We start from the raw sequence: 18737 nt of genomic DNA on the forward strand, positions 1-18737 counted from the left end.
TCTAGGGGCCAAATTAATGAAGCCACCTGTATGCCGTTGTGAAAACTAAGCCTATCAACTTGGCCATCACAGCCACTCTTTGGCACTAAAGTTTAGTTAAGTTTTGTAGGCTTTAACGCTTTTGGCTTGGCTTTGGGTTTCTAATTAATTTTTATTTCAACCATTAGGTATATTTATATTTTCGAAGTACTGTAAAAGCTAAGAACCTTTTTTAATAAACCTATACAGTGAGGCACATAACTTTACGGGGAACGTACGTTTTAAGAAAATAGATAAATATCCCTTGCTTTAACGGTGAAGAAAAACATAGTAAAGTAACCTGCAGGCTTGTGATTTCTCCAAAATGTTCGCAAAGGTGGATGAAGTACCATAAATTATAGCTACTGGTAGCTATAGCCGAAACAACATTGAGAAAAAGTACAAAAGGTTAATTAGTGTATAAACGGTATTTTACACCAAGCGAGAAAAATCTAACAATGTACAAGCAAGATTAGTTTTAGCAATAAGCAATCGAAAAATGTTAATTTCGATTTCATGGCGTTCGGGGTGGGGCACGTCACCCGCGCTAGTCCCGCACCGGGCTAGCGCGTGGGCTGTGCGAGTGTGCGGGGCCTCCTCCCGGCCTCATATCCCGGTTGCCATCTTGACCTGTCGCGTACTATAGGCACCTAGTCAAATAACTCTAGAACACATATCTGATGTTATAACCGACTTCAAAAATGGAGGAGGTTGACATTTGACTTCAAATAGGTATAAGATGACTGCAATTGACTTAAAATATTTTATAATAATGAGGAAATTAGGTACAGAGATAGCCTCTATCTCGGGATGGTGCATAGGCTACTATTTGTTTCAGAAAATCAAAATTCTTACGTGGTTTTCCAAAAACCTAAAAGTAAAAAAACCTAGAAGTCGCAGGCATCATCTGTTTAATGCATGCCGGATAAGATTTATCTCGGTAAATCAAAGAGTTCCTACGGGATTTTTAAAAACCTAAATCCACGTAGATGTAATTATTGTTATCATCTAGTTGTAAATAATTAAAAGTTAAAACATCATTAAAATCTAAAAAACCTATATACCTACCTATATAAAATTCAAAGTCCTGTGACTTATATATCAACCGTTCAACGCACAGCCTAAACCACTGGTCCTAGAGACATGAAAGTCCGTCATTTTTCAAGTTATTTGCATGAAAATTGGTATTTGGGTTTTCGGTCACAAATGAAGAAATACGTGTTCCAGGATTTTTGGAAATTCAAACCCCACCTCGATTTTCTAAATTCCACCCGAGCGAAGCCTGGGTGGGTCAGTTAGTTCACACATATGAAACAAAGATTCAATCTAGGTGACTGCACCTGGATTGAATCTTTGTTTTATATTATTAAGAAAGAAGTACCTCCTTACCTAGATTTAAGTAGTAAATAGGTACTTAAATATATATTTTTTCTAAATAATATGAAACAATGGCTTTTATTATTAATAGACTTTTTCAAGTTTAACGAAAAAATCAGTACTTTCATTAGGTATCAAGAATGTTGAAGTTAACATGGCCATACTACTCGGTCGGTATGCAAAAGGTACAACTCCCGCGAGAAGAACAATTTATGGCAAGCATTCCACTGAATTTTCTTTTGTTTTTTCAAAAGAAACGTTCTCTCTTGACATATCTCTCTAGCTGTGTTTTACATATGTAGGTGCTTTGTATATACATTTTATGTATCTCAGCACTCAGGGGCTCCTGGCCCCATGAAATTTTTTACATTTACATTTCTGTTATTCTTTAAGTGCGCGTAACTTCCACGCCTGATTAAATAAATAATAAAACAGTAAGTTTGAGTACAAAGCTAAGTAGGTATAGCATAGGTAGGTACTTATAAAATCTATACACTTATAAATTGGTATCCTATAGTTAAAACGACTACCTACAAATATTGAAAAATCATAATATAAACTAAATAGGTAATAACGTTTAGTAAAAAACTAAAAGTAGGTAAATAGTGAATTAAAAGTATAAAATTTGTGGATAGTTTAGAGTGTTCTGGCAGTCAGTGGATTTCTCTTACTTTTCAGAGTTAGATGTGTGCGTTTTAAGCAAGTAAAATAACACTCGAATGAAAACATCGTGAGAAAACCTAAATGCCTGAGAGTTCTCCATAGTGTTTTCAATGGTGTGTTAAGTCTGCCAATCCTGACTAGCGTGGTGGACTATGGTCAATCTCCTTCTTATTCTGAGAGAGAAGACCCGTGCTCATCAGTGAGTTGGTGATAGGTTGATCATGATGATGATATAATATGATTTTTAAAATTTTGGATAATTCAGACTCGGACCGATCCTATTCTGGTTCTGGTTCTGGTGGTAGTGGTTTGTTTCTGGTTTCATTGGATTCTGGCAAATCCTTCTTTAGAAGCAGCCAAGGTGTTTTAGTTATAGATATATGTATATTTATATGTAAGATGTGTGAAAATTATGAAAAAATAATTGGAATTAACACCCACATCGTCGACAGAGGAAATGAATTGCTAACGTAAACGGCTTTTAGCAAAAGCGCGTTACTAACAAAACAAATTTGCAACAACTAAATTGGCAAATTTCTCACTGTCTAGGGGCTCGGTGTTTCCGAAATACGGTGATAAACTAAAACTAAATAAGTGGCCGAAAAATGGGATAAAACGGCCAATGTACTGTGACCCTCAATTTAGTAGCGATCACTCTCAAAGCGTCCTGCTGCATTAATACAAAAAAGGGAGAGCGGGATCAAACTGTATTGGTAGCAGTAGTTGGAAAAACTGGGATAATCCGAAAAGTTTTCTTAATTACATATAGGTACGAAATTAACTCCCTGAACGAATTATGCGTAAAGTGAAACAAACCTGGCTAGTAGGAGATTGGATCTCTTTCCGAAAACATAATTTCCATTACAAACTATTTTTAACTTAACTAATAATAGATTTATAGGCACTAATATTAATACGAAAGTCTGTCTATCTCTCTGGTAGCTTTTAAGGGCCCATCCGAGAGATTAACAGATTTGATAAAATCTGGTACACAGATAGTTTTTATAGGGACGGACATAGGCTTATTAATCTACTTGCAGTTTCAATAGATATGTAGGTAGGCTCATACTTCACAGAAATTAAAATGGCATTATTGAATTCCCTGTTGTAATAAAATGGCGTATAAATTTCCAAATTTTCGCACGAATGAGCATCGTTTGCAGCAAGTTTAATTTGGACTAAAAAAATTAATTAGTCGGTTACGCTCTAATGAAATTGTGAAAGGTAGGGAAAATTCGGTACCAAGTTTCTTTTAAGTGTCGTAAAAAGACGGTAATTTTTAATTTTTTTACTTCTCACGCAATGAAATTCGTCCCCATGAAGAAGTTTCCTTGCTAATTGAAGTTTTTAAGTTTCGAAGCAGAGGGGAGGTTTAATTTATTATTTTATTTTTATTTTCATAGTCTAAATTTAAAACGTTTTTAATGAATTTTTAAATGCAGCTTTTCTATTAAGGTATAATAATGTAATATTATGATAACCTCCAGATGAAAAATAGGTAGATAATTATATGCTTATAATTACAGGTATTAAGTATCTTTTATACTTACCATAAATAGATACATGATTTACCAGATACACACATTAGTTTTGGATGATCTTTCCGTCAAATTCTAGGTATCAGTAATTGATACAGTTTTAATAAAATTACGAAGTTTAAATTTAATTAATAGCAATAATTCCAGTACAATAGCTGATACTTAGGCTAAACTCATAAGTACAATGCACTTCATTTTTAAAGGCAGACAGGACAATATTTTCAAAAGTTTGGAGTTATTATAATCTTTGTTTCTGAACTTAACTAATTAATTTTGTATGACACACTTTGAAAAGAAAATGTTACGTTATAAAATTTTAGGTTGAGATCTGGAAGCTACTGCAGTATTCAAACAAAAAACTGGCAATGAGGGGCACTTTTTCACAGTTAATTTGAATATTGAATACTTACTAATAATGGCCTAAGAGCCAGCGCGTGCCAGACCTTCCTTATTTTGTAAAGGCTGAAAGTTTCTCTGCATATTGTCCCCAAAACTGGGAGGAAGGTTTGTTTGGATGTTTGTTTCGATCGTGGTGGCTTTGGGAGATAACAGGTAATAAAGGTGTAAAAACTCTTACATCAAAGTATAAAGACTAATTTTAGGGTTCCGTACATCAAAAGAAAAAACAGGAAACCCTATCACTTCTTTGTCTGTCTGTCTGTCTGTCTGTCCGTCTGCCTGTCATGCCTGTCATGAAAATATATGGGTTAATTCCCGTTGACCTTAGTTAGGTCTCGTAGCACAAGGAGTAAATCTGAAAACCGTAGATTTGAGGTTACATCGCACAAAAAAGTGGTATTAAGTACGCGTAAGGTTGCACACTCGCACGTTACCAACGCTGTCCCTCACCGGGTTTACGCGGGAGCTGTGCGGGTGTGCGGGGCGTCCCCACCCCGATCGCCATCTCGACCTGTCGAGTACTATAAGTACGACAGTAATGCAACGGATGTGATTTGACCCTAGGGTTTTTATTCAATTTCTTTATTTCCTTTTCATTTAATAATAAGAAAATGTTCTGTATAATATAGGTATGAGTTGGAATTTCTATAATAGCTATCCTAGGTAGTTTCCCGGATATTGCTTTTAACAATAACTGTGATTTAGTGACACCCTATCTAAATTTAGGGTTCCCTTGGCTACGTGGACACCCCACGCGGTTAGCAATTGATTTATTTATAGCTCACAGTGAGTTTTCTGGTTCCGTATCAGGTATGCCACTTAGTAGGTTAAGCTGATTTGATTTCGCTCTTTTAGGGAACATCGAGAAAGTCTCACGTAAAGAATTGGGTTTTCAAATTGAAAGTGGTAAATCCGTGACTGTTAAATAGCATAAGAAACTCTGGATTCTACATATCAAGGGGGCACTTAGAAGCAATGGAAATAACTCTTTTTCTTTATCTACTTAGGTTTATTGTACTAAATTATTTCCATGACAATATACCGACCTGTCCACTTTTAACTTACTTTTTTAAACCTATTTTGTCAAGAAATCTATCTCAAAAGCGGCTGTATCTGAAACTACTCTTTGTACTAAGTATCACATAACAGAATTAAAAAATAATGTACCTACTTAATAAGGTTTTAGCTGAGGTCTAATTTTGGGGTGAATCACTAGTTATCATAGGCAGGTATGTTTTAAATATATCCACACTTAATTATAAAGTAGACATTAGGCATATAATTCACCTGCTGCCTGCTAACCTCTGCCCATCCTAAAATATTCATAGACCAATAATGCGGTTGTTACTGGCAACGCCGAAGTAGTAGAAGTACGTTTATTAGATACCTAAGTATTATTAATTAGTATCTAAGTATTGTTGGTATTAGTTTACTGTTTATCATTAAAACAGAGCTTCGCTCGATGTTTTTGGATTTGATTGATGTTACCCCTGCATTTCTGTGGGCATTGATGGATAAAACCTATTTAGATAAATTTTGGTCTGGTGGAAGGCTTCGGTCGTGGCTAGTTACCACCATACCGGCAAAGCAGCGCGGCCAGAAGTTTTAGCTTTCCGGTACGAGGCCGTCTAGAAACCAAAGGGGTTTAATAAAAACTGCCATATCCCTTCCAGGTTAGCCCGCTTTCTTCTTAAACTGCATCATCACTTACCACCAGGTGAGATTGCAGTCAAGGGCTCGGGCAAGGGCAAGAGTATCGGAATATAAAAAAATTGTAAGTGATGATAAAGAAAAGTTGGGGACTTGATATTTTGGGTAATAATTCTCTAGTCTGGAGGAAATACGTCCATGGGAACAAAACATATCCCCAGATTTGGACACTTGCGTATGTATATAATGTTGAAATCAAATATTACTAAAGTCAGTTGATTCAGTGTGCTGTCCAAGTAGCATCTATTCAGTTGTATTGAAACCAAATAATCCATAATTGACGACCTGGCATTGATGTCATTGTCCGATTTCTATAGATATCCCACAGTAGATCTCAATTCCTCTCGGTAAGCAGCCCGAATAGTCCCAGCTCCCAAACATCGACAAACATTCATCCAATTAGACCGTTAAACCAAACAGCTAGATTAGCCAAATATTGTTTGTGTTACACAATACAAGACCAATCTCCATACATCCAATATTAGGGAGTAACAATCATCGAACTGAGGGGAGAGTGCGCCTCGGGCAGCAGCTTGATCAAACACACCACCGCCGCACATCTACCTACGAGGACGTCTATGGATCAGAGGAGGCTAAATTATAATGAGCTCTCATCCCGAAATGCTAATCGGAAACCATTACTGACGACGTCATCATAATTTTTTGTATTTTTCAATGCTATTTTTATTCTTACGGAACGCCGTAAATGATACAACCTATCACAAAAAAAGACTAGCGATGAACGATGAAAACAATGGAATGAATCAGCAATCGATATATTTTTATTAGAGATTTTTGCTCTTTATTCAGAATATGTGTTATATATTATTAAAATATTTTTTGTTGCAACTGAATTTAGGTACTGTATGTAGTAGGTACCTAAATTCACGCAAAAACAGTACACGCAAAAACTACTGGACGGATTTGGCTGAAATTTGGAATGAAGATAGATTATACCCTGGATTAACACATATAGGCTACTTTTTATCCCGGAAAATCAAAGAGTTCTCACGAGATTTTTAAAAAACCTAATTCCAAGTGGCCGAAGCCGCGGGCATCAGCTAGTACAAAATAAATTTTAAATAAGTAGTTATTAACCTTTTGAATTTAATTTGAACACCGATCTTTGTATATCTACGTGGTTGTATTTAAACTTGTTAAGAGAATTAAGAGCGGGCAAACACTAAGTAAAATTCGAAATACGTCAGAGCCTGAGGCGACGACCACCCGTGCGAGCTCTACATTAAACACAATAATTGATTAGTTTTTGCCACATGTTGCTTTTGCAGATTGAGAATTTAAACACGTCTATATTATGTATGAGAAGTATCTAAATATTAAACTTTAACCTTAAATTATTTTCAAGAAAATTCTAGATTACTTTTCAATATTTATCTTACTAATCGCTACCTCACCTACCATATTATTATCATAAATGTGAAAGTGAGTTTGCTTGTTGGTATGTTAGTGGCTTGGTTTTTTGGTTAGTCCTTCGATCACGTCACAACGGAGGATCGGATTGACGTTATATTTTGCATGGGTACTAGGGGCAATAACGTGGATCCGTTCTTCCGTCCGTCCGAAAATCAAACTGTTCCCGTTCTGTTCATTAAATTGGAAATTTCAGAATAACGGAGCTGTACTTAATAATAATATCATAGGCATCCGAAACCTATTCATAGCTAGGGTAGTGAACCTGTATTCGTTTGTAAGGGCTGTAACTGGAAAGAAGGTGGTATAATTTAATTCGTTTCTCTCCGACAATAATATTAGGTATCGTCGGCGATGGTCGCTCCAACGGACTTGAACCCTCACTACGAGTGCATTTTACTTTAGATACCCTGTGACCGCCATTTTGATCGTTAGAATTGAACTCGCCTCATTTAAATAATTATTATTTCTATATATAAAAATGAATCGCTAAATGTGTTGCTGATCGCAAATCTCAAGAAAAGTTGAACCGATTTCGCTAAATCTTTTTCCATAATATTCCTTGAAGTCGGATAGAAAAATTTAAAAAAATCCTAAAAAAGAATCGACTGTTTGGCGGTACGAAGTTCGCCAGGCCAGCTAGGTATCTATAAAATCAGCAAAAAAAACGTTTATTGTATGGGAACCTCCCTTAAATATTGGTTTTATTTTAATTTAATTATTTATTAGTATTTGCTGTTATAGCGGCAACCGAAATAAATCAGCTGTGAAAATTTCAACTGTCTAATTATTATGATTCATGAGCCTGGTGACAGACGGACAGACGGATGGACGGACAGCGGAGTCTTAGTAATAGGGTCCCGTTTTGCCCTTTGGGTACGGAACCCTAAGAAGGAATGATTCTAATTATGTCAGTGTAATCAGTGCATCAGGGGGCACGGGAGTGCCCCCGCCAAGACGAGCCAAACTAAAGGACGGGGTACTTATTGTCTCGTTCACTCTGATACTGTTCAGCCTTAATGTTCAGCTGTCACTTCCATCGCTGCGTTTCAAAAAGTGAAAAACGTGCGTTTCAAGTACAGCTTTCCGCATTTTCAGTAGTTATAAGGCAGAAAATTCAATTTCCGTAAAAAACCACGTCGGTGAAATATCAGCCTTATTGATCTTAATCATAATTTCTAGTTAAATCAATGAAGCAAGCGTATGTATAATTCACAATCACTTTCTGTAAAAAACCGCCTGTGAAATCAATGGGAATGACAATTGCACCATACTACGATTTAAAATTGCGATTGTAGGATCTATGCTTTTAATCATGTAACTAACATGGTTAAATCAGAAATGAGGAGATCCGTAGGAGAACCAGAGTAACCGACATAGCTCAGTGGATGGCGAAGCTGAAGTGGCAATGGGCAGGGCACATAGTTCGAAAAACTCCCTCCATTGGGTGGCTGGACCACATCAGGCAGGGAGACGCTGAATTCACGCCTCGCAAGACCGAGGCGTGTGTAAGTCCCTACAAGGGACCTAGGTCCAGCAGTGGACGTCTATCGGTTGATGATGATGATGATGATGATAATGACCCCGTCCCTCTCACCCCGCAGCATTGCTCTGTCTCGACATCTCCGTCATGACTCATGAGACTGGTATATTATAATTCATACTATTACATATGCTGTTATCACACAATATTACAAGGCTTTTATTTATTTTCAGAACTGTAGTATAAATCATAGTAGTGGTAAGTCGGGGTCAGCTATCCCTAGAGGCACGTGACGTATGGCACTGTGTGGCACTAACTCACAAGCGCCAGTGTGCACCTACCTTTACACGCTCTCACCGCAATGGACACCACCTCTAGCTAAAAGCGTCTTTTAGGTAGAAGTTTTATAAGCCTCTAAGGTGCATCATGGAAAATGAGCAAAAATATTAATATTTTCACGATCCCATACCTTACGCATTCACACACGCATCACAAACTACTGGATGGGTCGGAAATTTGGGATGCAGATAGCTATTATGATTTAATCATTCGCTAAGAAACGATTTTTGAAAATTCAACCACTAAAGGGGTAGAGGTTTGAAACTTGTGTAGTCCACGTGGACGAGGTCGCGAGCTTAAGCTAGTAATATTATAAATGTGCACGTGTGTCTGTCTGCTTATCTGTCTACTAGCTTTTTACAGTCCATTCGTTTAACCGATTGTGACGAAGTTTGGCTCAGAAATAGCTTGCATCCCGGAGATGGGCATAGGCTACTTTTGTCCCGGAAACTCAAATAGCTCCCACGTGGTTTAAAAAACCTAAATCCTGGCAGACGAAGTCACAGACATTGTCTTGTACTTTATGAATGTCTATTGACTAATTTGTACGAACAGATCGCGTGCCACCTATTGAACGTAGATGTATAATGGTACCTTCAATGTCAGAAACTTTCCAAGAACAAGTGTACAACGTTTTAATTCGTTCGAATGAATGATACGTGAACTAATTATAGGTATTCTAATATTTCTAAAACAAAGCTACAAGCTTTCTTTTTCAGTAATTAATCTGAAATGAACTCTGAAACTGAAATTATTTTCAAGGTATTAGTAATAAAACAACAAGAGTTTACTAATATTTCTATTCATTAATTTATTGTTTATTCGTTTTTTCATGTAAGTGTTCTTTTTAGTATTATTATTAATAATAATGTAGTTAAGAATTAATAAATTGCAAGAGAATCCACTAACTTCTACTTAAACTTAGCGCTGATTCGAAAACTAATAGTGTTTCAACTTTCATACTTAGTTACATTGGTCAAGTGATGTATTATTAAGTATAATTTTTGTAACATAAAATGTAGGAGACATAAGTAATTAAAATCAGATAATTTAAACAATTGATTTAGAATAATTTTAATTGCAATTCTGCTGCAGTAGGTAAATCAAAACTTAAAGTTGACTGAAATGTATTTTACAACTTAAGATCATCCTTATCGCTAAGAGCCCCTTCACTCTAGCGTAGGAGTTTATCAAATCACTGTGCAGCGCAGACGCCGCGACAAGGCGACGCACGCGCCAGTTTAACACCTGAACAATTAAATCACACGTCGCATAAAGATATGATTCCGAACCACGCTGCACGCAACAGCGCTGCCGCATCAGTGCTGTCACCAGCTGTCACAGTCCTGTCGCGGCACTACTGGCTACTGGTCCCCATACAATCTCAAGCTTATATGACATTACATTCCGAGCTAGGCAGCAATGTAGCGTAACATTGCGGCCTGTGATCGCCATTGTTTAATTTCTTTTTTTTCGTAATAATTTTCCTTTTAACAGCAAAATAAAGTTTGTTTCTAATCTATTTTGTTAATAATAATACTAAAACGATAGATTAATAATATGGGGTCTGCGCGATGTTAACTCAAGAATCAGCGTTTACGCAACGCCAGCAGTCACGTAGTCACGGCGTCATACGTTCAGCGAATGCCTTCGCTGGAGAAACGTTAGTGTTGAGGAGCTCTTTGTGATAGTTTTTGACATTTGTATTCTAAACGAAATGTCAAAATTGGCACTAATTTTATTATTGGTGTTTCTGTATTCGGGCGTTAGATACCTCAAATTCGATAATCTCTTTCTCTACATCTCGTTGCAAAATGTAAAAAGGTGCGCTTAACTCCTAAACTCGAATTGCTGCTTCAGCTTTATTGCATCTTCTTTTTGTACTAATATGAGTATAATTTTTAGATTAGCCATAAATAATGCTACTGAGCAGTAGTTTGTTGGCCCCCATAATATCGTTGTTGTCATAATAACAATTAAAATTTAATTTTGAGACAACGGTATTTTTGTACGACAAAATCATAATAATTCGGGCCGTACCACAAAGCATGTCGAGCACATTATTTAGTATATGAAGTATCAACTGCTTTTACAAGCTTAATACATAGGTACATCTACTATCTATTTTTCATGCAAATAAAATTACCCAATTTTAGTACCTACTACGATGCAGGCCTTCTAGTAAGTGTCTAGGTATGTTCGCGAGTCTTTATAATATAAGTGCACAGAAAAGTTATTGCTATAGTATTAATATTTTTTTACTTTAAAAGAGCAATTCTTCACAATTAGCATAGGAGATCCTCAGGAATGCCCAGGAAACTTAATCCAAAGCCTTAAAAAAACTACGGTTTGTGATCAACAAGTTTTAAGGCCAATCTAAAAGTGCCTTATTTGCTAGTTCATTGTCCAAACTCCATTTTACCAATGCGGATTTTGGTCTGGCAATTTTATTATTATTATTAAATCTTAACATGCTTAGTCTTTGAATAAAACTATATTTTTTTTAATTTTTGTAATATATAAGGGTAGCAATGGCCGTCGGGATGTAACCTAATGCAATTTTGTACATAGTCCCGTTAAAAAAACGCTTGCCATTTGGTGTCAACGGAAAACAATTCCTCGCTTTTCAGAAAGAAAAAAATCCTATCCCTATCTAATCTCTAATCTACACATTCCCTCCCTCTTTCGACGTATCTTCGCCCATTTCTGTCTAAAGTTTTGAAGCGAATTGTAAATAAACAACTCTTTCCTCTAAAAAACAATGTTTTGTCTTCTAATCAATCTGGTTTTAGGACCAGCCACATTGCCTCAGCACTGTTCTGCACTCATAAAAGTATGTGACGATATCCGACAAGATATGGATAATTATTTAGTTACTGGTGTGCAAATAAAGAATATTTTACTTTAATAATATGTAATTTATGAAAATAGGTATTGCATTTGGAAGTTATTTTAAAAATTCAGTCTTCATTCAGAACAGCTTGTATCTAAGGATCACTAATTGTTATCAACTACAATACTAAATATAGGAACAAATAAATGCTTGCATAAAGAAAGATATAGCTGATAAAATTCAACATGGGCCTGAAAATGGCTGAAGAGCTATAACTGTTACAGGAAGTGATGTAGAATATAAATTATTGTTCTAGTACAATTTGATATTAGCACAAAATTGTCTAATGAACTAACACTCTGTGAATTTCATAACTACATAAAATCATGCAAAAAATTACTAAATTCAAGGATCTGCACATATGTCACAACTCCAAACACAATTTTTTGTTCGTAATATCTGCGAGTACTATACGTTTAATTCAATGCCTAAAATACTAAAACGAGTCTATTTTATAGCAAAAACTTTTCTGGTTACTTTAATAAGTTTGTACTCGTGAAAAGATAATAATAGGTTAGTATTGAACTGATAAATGGTAATAGTAGGTACCAAAGTATGAAATAGCAAATTTTTCTTAAAAGCTGCGTATGTAGAAGTAATTTCAATAGAATTTAGTGTAAAATAATAATACCAGCTTATTAATACAGTTTTGGTATGCTCATTCATATAACATTGATGTAAATTTTGCAAAATAAAATTGAGAATACTACTTATTTCAAGATTTTGTAAATGAATACGCCTCTGTAGAGTTCAGAAATATGTAGATCGAGACACACACCAATGTGTGTGTGTATTTTCAGTTTACGGAGATCTATTATGCCTAAATAGATACTTGTATAATAGATTATGTTTAATTTGTGGTTTATAACAAATGACATACTTTTTCTTTATAAATGAATTAAAAAATAAAGTTATTAAATATTAATTTGCAATGAAATCATTTTGTAATATATATTTCTAGGCAGTAATACTAGTAATTGTAAAAATTTGAAACAAAAGTATTAACTTATTTATGACTAGATTCAGTGGACTAAAGCTTTCAAAAACTACATGATATTAGTTGTTAAACTCAATAAATTGCTATGAGCAAATTTAAGATTTACAATAATTACCAAATTCTAGATTGCACATTTTTTATCTTAACATTAATCTATATTTACATTTTTTTAAACATTATTTCTAGTCTTGAAAAAACTTTAAACGTTACTCTGCAAATTTTTACTAGGTAATTACTACAAGGTCTTTACTGCGAGAAAAATTAAATAGAAATAGTAACGTCAATTAAGATTATTATTGCAGTTTTAAAATAATCGATTAAACATAAGTATACCATGATAAGCTTTAAAAGTATAATAGTACAATCAATAATATTATTTATTTTGAAATTCACCCGCGTTGTACTAATTCCTTTCAATTTAGTAACTATGGTTTACTAAAATCTAAATATAAATCGAAAAGTGACTTTTTACAATGATTTTAATGACTATTTTGGCTAATGTCACTAATAAAACTCTTATCTAAAATTGTGCCATTGTCGTGAAGTTTGAGAGGCATGTGTATGTTTAAACAACAAAGAAATCAATTAATTAAACAATAGTTATATTACACATCATAACCAAACTTAATTACTATCTACAGTTTATTTATAAAATGGGCACTCTTATAATTACTTTGTACAAGGTTTAAAAATACAACACAGGAACAAAAGTCTTAACAAAATAGTACTAAATACAAACCTTAGATAAATGCTACACCAGAATCAGGTGTTATGTAACAAAATGCGTTTTCCATCTTAACAAACATTATTTTGTTTCATATTGGTAGTCCTCACCTAATCTAGTTACAGTAAAGATACAATAATAATAATATGTTTCTCGATGCATGGTACTTCGACAGGACATCTCATCCAATGTGTCCGATCTGAATCCGCAACACAGCGATGAAGTAACTAACATTAAACACAGAATATTGATAATTTGCAAGGCACATTTTCTTAAAAATCCTGATTTTCAATTTTCATGTACAATTCTATGATCGTAAAACATCAAAATTCAGTGCGTTGGAACATAAAATTGTCTAAAACTCGTATTAATTTTAATGATATGTATATAAACAAGTATATACCTACCCTGTTTTTTTTTTGAAAATATGTATAATATTATGGTAGCTTTTTACTTAAGAAAAACCAGAACACTAGTTACTAAATTGCGATCAATACGAAAATGTAAATTCAAAAACAATACAAATTAATTTGCGTTTTAGATGTTATTATTGCTCACAAAAAGTCATGTTTGGCGGTTGGGCGCCGCGACGTTGGTGATGTGGTCGTTTTAGCTAGAACCATGGCCGTGCAGGGTGCGGCTGGGGCCTAGTAGCCGTACCCAGTTCCTGGGTACAGCAGAGCCGCGCCGCCCCCCGCCGGTCAGTGTTGTGCTGCGAACTTCATGCGTTTTTGTTTCTGCCTCTGGTTGCAAAACCATACTCGTACAACGTTCTTTTTTAGGTCTAATTTTTCCGCAATCGCTGCTATTTTTTCCCCAGACGGTCGGGGCTGAACTGCAAAATATGCTTCAAGACTTCTTTTTTCTGGCGCCGCTATAGATGTTCTCTTTCGTTTCTTTTCGCCCGCTGGTAACACACTAGGTGCGTCCGGATCTCGCCTTTTGTTTTTTGCCTGCGCTTCCGCTTCTTCTAACCAAGCTTGTAAAATAGGTTTCAGTGCTATCATATTATTATGACTCAGGGTTAAACTTTCAAACCTGCAGATTGTACTTTGAGAGAGGGCACCCACTCCCGGTAATTTCAAATTCGCCAAAGCTTTTCCGACATCCGCCTGAGTTACACCGAGTTTTATCCGTCGTTGTTTGAATCGCTCGGCAAAAGCTTCTAATTCGCGTGGGTCTGTGTCTGTATCAGGATGCAGTGCAGCAGATGGGTGGCCTAGATGGGCCGGTGGGGCATGAGTCAGGCCGCCGGTGTGATGATGGTGGTTCATGACGTGGTTCATAGCACCGTAGCCGTGTAACTGGTGATGAGGGGGTGCCGCTTCGCCCATGGGTGCTAAGGTGGTCATCGATGATGACGTCAGCGGATCGAGCATGTCAAGCCCTTCCATGCCGTGATGACCCATCTGCGGAAAAAATGGCTTTTGTAATTCATTTTTATCATACTGTCAAGTTCACTAGTATTAAGAGGATTAGTATAGATATAGGGTGACGCGATCTTTATTATTGTCGTTCGCCGAATTAACTTCTGTATTCATGTTAAATCAGACGTTTTATTGTAAACAAGGAGGGGGTGGGTACAATAGCCAAACTCGGGGACGATATATGGAAATAAACAATCATCTTTGTTCAGATTTGCACTCATTCTTTATGAGTGCAAACACTTGTTTTTTCATTGGAGGGTGCGTCTGTTGTGACGTTGATTGGTTGCGAGTGTTTTACCAATATGCTTACGTTGTTGACCGGCTTTGTAGCGAAAATGAATGTTTGCAGTGCTTAGAAAACTATGCCCATATGTGGGCATTGCAACTTTACATTTTTTTACGTTTATTGTTTTACGTATAAACGTAAAAAAATGTAAAGTAAAATGTAAATACGTACAATATACGTATTATGTAAGGTACGTTGATAATTCAATTTCTCCGTATTTATATTGATTGTCAGAATAATAAATGTATGAGAAGAAAAATAAAGTATAAACACAAAAAGACGTTACAATTAATACGGCTACAATTAAAAAGCCAAATAGAAATTAGAACAATTGAGAATCTTTACAAGGCAATATATCTTAGTGTAGAAGCAGGCCGTAAGTCTTTTTCCATGGCGCTTCTAAGGGGCGGTAGGTGCAGTGGGTCCCAGTATTACTTCCCCGGGGACCAGTAGATCACAATTATCCGGCACTAGCCCGCGTGTAACACGTAATGTTACATGCTACAAGGTTTACAATGCCCTTCTCTTTGGAACTTGTCGCCCGTACTTTTATTATAGAGACGCCACGACGAAACATAGCTTAGAAAGCGTCATTTTACCCCGTACTTACTACAATAGTATTAACATACGGTGAAATAAATAAAAATTATTTTGTAAATTACTAGCTGATGCCCGTGACTTCGTCCACGTATGTTTTGGTTTTTCAAAAGTGCCTTGGGAACTGTCTGACTTTCCGAGATAAAAAGTAGTATATACCAATTTTCTAAATGCAAGCTATCTTTGTGCTAAGCAGATGATGCCCGCAATTTCTACAGCGTGGCGTGTAATTAAATCCCGTCGGAACTCTTAAATTTTCCGGGTTCAGGATTCCCTTAAATTCTTAGGTATGCAAGTTATCTCTATACCAATTTTCATCAAAATTGGTTTAGTAGATGGGCCGTGAAAAGGAAGCAAACAGACAGACAGATACATCTTCGAATTTACAATAGTATAAAGTATTAGTATGATGTGATTATATTATGTAGCTAAGATATTGGGACCTATACAAAATCACAACATAACATACTTACCTACATAATAATACTTATAAGTGAGAAGACTGATGATGCATTCAAAGTTAAAAATTATGTTTATGTTAAACCCATTTCCAGAATTGTTCCAGCGAAAATAGGTCTTATGCACAAATTAAGGACTCACTCGCCATATTTGCTCTATATGTCTACTGCCATATCAAAAGTAAGGTTCACCCAAAGAATTTGTATGTACTACTACGGGTGTATTCCTATGTCGATGGGTTCACCTTTAAACTAAGGACTTAAATCGTACTTTTGAATTTCAGGGTATAAGCTATCACTTTTCCAAATTCAAGCCAAATAGGTCAAGTTATAGCAACAAACATCTAAACTTTCACATTTATAATATTTTTAGAATTAGGTTTACGATAGAAGACATTTTAATTGTTTAACGATATAAATTCATAGACTCACCACTAGATAGTATTCGTACAATGCAATTGCAAGTGGATATTAAATAAATTATACCCCGTTAATAGTGATTTGTATCGCACCATTATGATTTGAACAAGTGGCCGAACTTACAGAGGGTGTGCGTTAAGGCCTTGAAAGAGGCGGACTTAATATTATTTATTAGTGCGATCGCTACTTATTACAGAATAACGTCCCTCTGCGATTGTTGTTTGTAATGGCTTATCACAGAAATAACTGTAGGGATTTTAACCCGATTACTAAAGGAAAATGTGTATGATTTTTTTTTAATTTGGTGTAAATTAGCCAAAATTTTGCTAAACCATGAATCAAACTATTAATTATGATAGTTTGACTAACAGGATCAGATGACCGCTTGACCAGTTTCTTCATATTTAAATTTGAAAATTATTTAAAAAGACTTACCAAGTGCGCGTCAAAACACGCATAAAGTAAGGTTATGTAGCCATACTAGTTGTTAAAAAATTTGGCAGTCAGTATTTTAAACGTTAGTTTTTTGCTTTTTTTCAAAAATAGTTTATAGGAACATTTTCTTCTACCTAATCGCAACTGCGTTACAAACTAATAGAGAGAGAGCCAGTGCGTGCCAGACCTTCGTCATTTTATAAAAGCTGAAAGTTTCTCTGCGTATTGTCCCCAACACCGAGAGGAACGTTTGTTTGGATGTTTCTTTGGATCGCGGTGGCTTTGGGAGATAACGGGTAATAAAGATGTAATAAATCTTACGTCAAAGTATAAAGTCTAATTTTTATTATATTATTTTCTTCAGAATAGTATAACAAATCTGTCATGCATTGCCAGACACTTTGTGCCATGGCAACCCCCTGCCAGACACCCTTAAAAGTTTACGTTGCGTACCTATAGATGATGTCAGTCACATTGCAACGCCTGCCAGGCAGAAGCTAGAGAGAAACTGAACTATTACTCATTTCCTTCCTTACCGACTAACAATCTACAACTCAAACTGCTGAGTGAAAGAAAACCCCCTCTAAGAAAGGGTTTTAGAAAATGCACCAGAGTAAAGCTGGAAGGCGTGGGCTAGTTATATTAAATTTTGATCGAGACATTTATAAAAAGTACCATAGGAAAATACACCGATTTCTTGAAATGTAAACCTGGTGCCTCAACGTATATATGATGAAGAAAATTGGTACATATTTGATTATATTGATAAATAATGAAGTAGAAAATTCCTAAGTACTAAGTATCGCAACCTAATCATCAATTATTATAAAATAAGATAAAAATGTTTTTATTCAATTAAACTGTTACAAGTAATTTTGAATCATCAAATGCATCTACCACTGTTTCAGAATACCTTTGCTATCGAGATAAATAATGATAAACTTACAAAAAAACCGCGAAACTTATGGCCCAACACGCATTGGTACCCTCTATTTTATACGCTAGCAGCCAGTATACGTATGTGCATATGTTTGATGGGACAACGTGCATGCATTATGATTGCTATGATGTGTTCCGATTTGTAATTGGGGTTGTTACGCGCTGTTACAGTACTAAAATTGCACAAAATACAATTATGAAACACTTGTGTTATTACATACACAATATTATACAGATACTTAACATTAAAAAAACAAAGAAAAATGTTAAAAATACTCCGCTTAAAGACAGACGGCGAATATACAACCGCATATATCGCATCATATTATGGTATTTTAGAATGAAAATATTTTAACAACTTTCGGCGGTGGCCGTCGGCATGGACACGGCCCAGCCTAGACACGCTGTAATAGAGAGAGAGCCAGCGCTGCCATACCTTCGTTATTTTATAAAGGCGAAATCTGCGTATTGTCCCTAACACAGGGTGGAACGATCAGCGACTAAGAAGTTCAGATTATTTTGGCTTTGGTAGAAAACAGGTAATAAAGGTGTGAAAAATCTTACATCTTACATAAATGTCCGGCAATGCATAACGGGATTTCT

At 35.6% G+C, this 18737-nt stretch overlaps 1 protein-coding gene across 4 annotated transcripts in view; it reads right to left on the reverse strand.

Annotated features, from left to right (window-relative positions):
• Window positions 1-14273: 14273 nt before the first annotated feature.
• The window catches only part of acj6 (abnormal chemosensory protein 6), a 50027-nt gene continuing 45563 nt past the window's right edge, over window positions 14274-18737 (reverse strand). For 2 of the 4 annotated variants that reach the window (XM_034983438.1, XM_034983440.1), the window contains one exon: window positions 14274-14996. In XM_034983438.1, the coding sequence (XP_034839329.1) occupies window positions 14274-14996 (723 nt within the window). The remainder of the gene's footprint in view (window positions 14997-18737) is intronic. The other 2 variants (XM_034983439.1, XM_069508536.1) reach the window with 1 other exon arrangement.

This window comes from Maniola hyperantus, chromosome Z, assembly GCF_902806685.2.
Source record: "Maniola hyperantus chromosome Z, iAphHyp1.2, whole genome shotgun sequence".
Lineage (NCBI taxonomy): Eukaryota > Metazoa > Arthropoda > Insecta > Lepidoptera > Nymphalidae > Maniola > Maniola hyperantus.